This window comes from Oratosquilla oratoria, chromosome 43 (genome assembly GCF_046742065.1).
Source record: "Oratosquilla oratoria isolate Oo_2021 chromosome 43, ASM4674206v1, whole genome shotgun sequence".
In the NCBI taxonomy this organism is placed as follows: domain Eukaryota; kingdom Metazoa; phylum Arthropoda; class Malacostraca; order Stomatopoda; family Squillidae; genus Oratosquilla; species Oratosquilla oratoria.
In genome coordinates, this window is record NC_134819.1 from 9,228,327 (window position 1) to 9,233,326 (window position 5,000).

Consider the following 5,000-nt stretch of genomic DNA (forward strand, 5'->3'; position numbering starts at 1 on the left):
GTGACATGTGAAGGCGTCCATAGATACCCATGATTTTGTGAGGGCACGACGTCGTGTCGTGGACAGCGTATGGTTAAAATTTGATACGTGTGAATCGAGCATAAGGCTACATTTCTTTATTTTCTCATGCTCCTCTGGTGGAGAGATAAGAACGAGAACACAATTAACAACTCGTATCAGATATCATGGCTGGTATGAGACGGCGAATAAGGATTTTTTTTCAAGGCATAATCCTTTGATATCTACTTCATCTTTATTTTCTTTTGTTCTCTTTCTCCTCCGCTTCCTCCTATTTCCCCCACCTCCTCTTCGTCCTCCTCTTCATCGTCATCATCATCGTCGTCGTCGTCGTTGTCGTCATCATCGTCATCGTCGTCATCGTCGTCATCGTCGTCGTTGTCGTCTTCGTCTTCGTCTTCGTCTTCGTCATCATCATCATCATCATCATCATCATCATCATCATCATCATCATCATCATCATCATCATCATCATCATCATCATCATCATCATCATCATCATCATCATCATCATCATCATCATCATCATCATCATCATCATCATCATCATCATCATCATCATCATCATCATCATCATCATCATCATCATCATCATCATCATCATCATCATTTCCCTTCTCTTCCTACCCCTCCTCTTCACCTCCTATTCTTCCTCCTTTTCCTCTTCCTCTTCCCCTCATATCCTCCTCACACCTCTTCCTCCTGTTTGTCCTCCTCTTTTTTTTCCTCCTTTACATCCCCTTCCTCTTTCTCCTCTTCTTCCTCCGCCTCCGCCTGTTCCTCCTTGTCTTCTTCTTCCACTCGTCACTCTGAAGGAGGGTGATATGTTTCCGTAATCCCTGGGAGTACTTCCTTACTCATTTCACTAACCAAAAAATAAGGGCAGCCTCGTGAATGGAAAGGGGGGAAATTTTGAACACATTCCTTAAGGTAATATGTTCCTTAGACGGGTCCTGTTGAGTACGACGGCTCCGCGTTAAAGAGGTCTTTACACCGTCTAACGGTTCGTCGAACGCGGTTCGACAGACACGTGTTTAAAGTGATGTGTGAACGTGTGAACGGGGTATTTGGGGTTTAACCAACGTGCTCGACAACCAAATACCCCGTTCACACGTTCACACATCACTTTAAACACGTGTCCGTCGAACCGCGTAAAGCCCACTCCAACGCGGGCAGAGCGCCGCGTGTAATACGTCGACTCTGTCTTCATACGAACGCTTCCTCGTACGTCGCGACCCTACGCCTTGTCTATAGAGAATGTTCGTCTTAAATGAACACGTGTGTCTGAAGTGAAGACCTTGTCTTTAACCAAAGACTGTACCGCATGTGATAACCCTCAGTCTTCAACGAATACCGTGTGTCTTACATGGCGACTCTTCGTCACATATGACGAATGAGTCTTTTTCATAAAAAGACCCTAGGTGTCACATTAAAGTTTCTAATATATCATGAAGACGGTGCATCTTGAAAAGAATTCTAATATTTATACGGTGTCTCTAAGTCTATGTGAAGACTATTCGTCTTATATGACGAATCTCTTATGTGAAAACTGAGGGTCTCACACTAAAACAATTGGTTTTATATAAAGACTCTAACTCATATGTGGAAGACTTGCGTCCTATATGGCGATGTCTATTCATCTTAATTTATGAAGACCCTGGTCTCATAGAACGTCGGGTTGGTTCTCCGCAATTTATTTTATTTTATTTTATTTCATTTTATGTGTTTATTTATTCTTATCTTTTATTTATTTGTTTATTTGTATGGGGGGACGGAGAGGGGAGGTCGCCGATTTAATGAAGCGGCCTTGCTGTGGATGTACTGTGTCTGGCGACACTGCTTCTGACCCAGGGCAGTGGACAAGGTGCAGGGATGACCCGTCATCCAGGAGGTGCTAAGATAAGAGGGAGGGTGGAGGGGTGTGGAGTGTTTTCAGGGATGGAATGGGTGGAAATGATTTTATGCCTTTTCCTTTTTGGCTACCTCCCTTGTAAGGGAGAAAAAGCCTTGGTATATGTATGTGTATGTATGTATGTATTTGTTTTTACGTCGACTAATTCTTGTTCCTTTTCTTCATCCTCAGGTCAACGCCATGCATCTCAAAGAAGAGAACCTGCTAGCTGGAGGCCTGCTGGGAGTCTTGTAAGTTTCTTGAGCCGTTCACCCGTTATCATAGACTTAAGGATTCGTTCGGAAGCTTATGAACAAACAGGAGGGCCAATCTTTCCTAGCCAGAACTTCTGAAATACTGAGGCACAGGGCTGCCATTTGTTCTGTGGTTTCCCTTAAGAGGAATAAAATCGTCCTTTGTTAGCCAGAATAAAATAGATCAAGCACATCTCCAGGTAGGAGAGATGAGAACATAATCCTCATTTTTCGCACAAAGTCATTAGTTACTGTGATGTTTGATTTCACAGTCATGGGCAGGTGGGTTTGCATGTCTACCAATGTGGTAATCGAGCTCAGAGTAATGGTATCCAAAGGTTGGTCGTCTTTGTCCATTATTTTTTTTTTTTTTTTTTTAGCATTGTGCTGTGCCTTGCTGCATTGTCTCTGAATCAAATAGGGATGAACCTTCATCCACAATATGCGAAGATGGGAAGGATAATATTTTAATAGGTGTAGAATTAGTGGGGAAAGGGTGGGCGCATACCTCTTTTCAGATGGAAAAGGACTTTTGTTATATGTATGTATTGTGTGTGCGTGTATGCGAGTAGTTGTATCAATCCCTCAAGACCATCAGATCGAAGCTCACCCTCGTCCCCTCCCCATCTAAATCTCCACAGCATCGTCTGCCCTCCAGAACAAAATATACGAATGACGTCACCGCAGGGCTCAGCTCTGATGAGAGTTCTGTCGCGTTGTTTTGGAGGCAGTGGGGGCTTTGTAAGCGGCTGAGCTTTTTGAAGAGCGGATGTGTGCTTAAATCCCCCATTAACTTGCAGATGCGCGGAGGCTCATAATTAGAAGGATTTCCTTACATTCCGAATTCAAGTCGGCCTTCAAGTCCTTATATTTCAATATCCACTTTATATCTTCACTCTTCTATGTGTTTCTGTTATTTCTTTATCTCATTTAATTATGAATATTGACTGATGGACTTGTCCGTTTTTATATATGTTAGCTTGTATGTTAACTTGTCTACATGCTTGTTATTTTTCATCTTATTGTGAATATTCATTTACCGATTCATCCGTTTATTTGTATATTTTTAATTACTCTAACAACCCACTTCACATCGTGAGTCAAGGATGTTTAGGTAAAAAAGACTACAGAGAACCAGTGCATCATAGATCTTGGTCAAACGATGAGAATAAAGAGGATATTTGTTTAAAAAAATTCTTCAAATATCAAGAGGAGTGTCGCCCAGTAAAAATAATAGATAAGTGGACAAACAAATAAGTACATACATATACCAAGGCTTTTTCCCCCTTACAAGGGAGGTAACCAAAAAGGAAAAGGCATAAAATCATTCCCACCCATTCCATCCCTGAATACACTCCACACCCCTCCACCCTCCCTCTTATCTTAGCACCTCCTGGATGACGGGTCATCCCTGCACCTTGTCCAAATAAGTAAATAAATAAATAAATGTTCCTAAAAAGAGTCTTCCAAGCTGGGATGAAACGAAACGTAGAGTTTTGTCATCAATCTAGTCTTTGTTATTAATTCAGCAAGATAACTCCGCTCATATCTCATCCGCGTTTTTCTATGATTAGGTAAAACAACATAAGCTTCATCAGAGGCAAAATACATTACATATAAAACATCAGCTATCAAAACTGGCTAAAAACATGTGTGAAAACTACTAAATACATGTATAACCATTAAAATTAATAACATATGAAAAACAATTACCAGTAGGAGAATACATTACGTACAGAACTTCAGCTCTAAGAAGTCACTAAAAACATGTGTGAAAATCACTAAATTTAGTGATTTTCACACATGTAAAGCTTAGACATTAAAAACACTAAATGCATATAAAACTTAGCCATTAAAACCACAAAATACATGAAAAACATGCACCATGAAAGTCAGTTTGTAAAAAACACTAAATATAAAAAAACAGTACCCTTGAAAATCTCTAAATACGTAAGAATAACTCTAAATATATGTAAAAAACATGTGTTGAAAATCATCAATCACATGAAAAACACTAAATACATGTACAACGTATAAGTTTAGAGTTGCAAAATACATGAAAAATACAAATGTTAGAAATTGCCAATACATGTTAAAAGCAAGTAGAGTAAAAACCACTGAATACATACAAAATACATGTGTTGAAAATGATAAAACACATGAATACCACTAAATATATGTAAAACGTTTATGATAAATGTTGCTAAATACATGAAGAACGCAATCATCGAGAACTTTCAAATACAAGAAAAAAGAAAGTAGAGAATCATTGAATACATGTAAAACACAATAGTTGAAAATCCTTAAACACATGAAAAACAATAAATACATGTACAACGTTAAAAGTTGCTACATACATACAAAACACAAGCGTTGGAAATTACGAAATACATGTAAAAATCAAGTACAGTAAGAACCCACTGAATACATGAAAGTTACTGAATACATAAAAAACGTAGACGATGGAAATTGCCAAATACTTGAAAAAAAAAAATACAAGTTTAGGGTGATCACATGTAAAATCCCGGAGACCCTCTTCCGGAATGAAGGGGGGGTTTTGCCCGTGCTGGAAATACATTTGAAGGGAAGGAAATAGGGTCGAGTATATGTGCAATTGAGATAGGAAATTCGACCTTGCGAGTAATTACTTCGTCTGGCTAGAAGAGGAATTCAAAGAATATGGATTTGGGGCTAGAAGAGCAAGGAGGGGGGGGAGTTACGGGGTTCTCTCCCCCATATATATATATATATATATATATATATATATAATATATATATATATATATATATACATACATATATATACATGTATATATATGTGTGTGTGTGTGTGTGTG

The 5,000-nt window shown here is 38.9% G+C and overlaps 1 protein-coding gene across 4 annotated transcripts in view; it reads left to right on the forward strand.

The window, feature by feature from the left end:
• The window catches only part of Schip1 (Schwannomin interacting protein 1), a 438,711-nt gene that overhangs the window by 144,157 nt on the left and 289,554 nt on the right, over positions 1-5,000 (forward strand). For all 4 annotated transcript variants that reach the window (XM_076179629.1, XM_076179631.1, XM_076179632.1 and 1 more), the window contains exon 2: positions 2,102-2,160. In XM_076179629.1, coding sequence (XP_076035744.1) covers positions 2,102-2,160 — 59 coding nt within the window. The remainder of the gene's footprint in view (positions 1-2,101; positions 2,161-5,000) is intronic.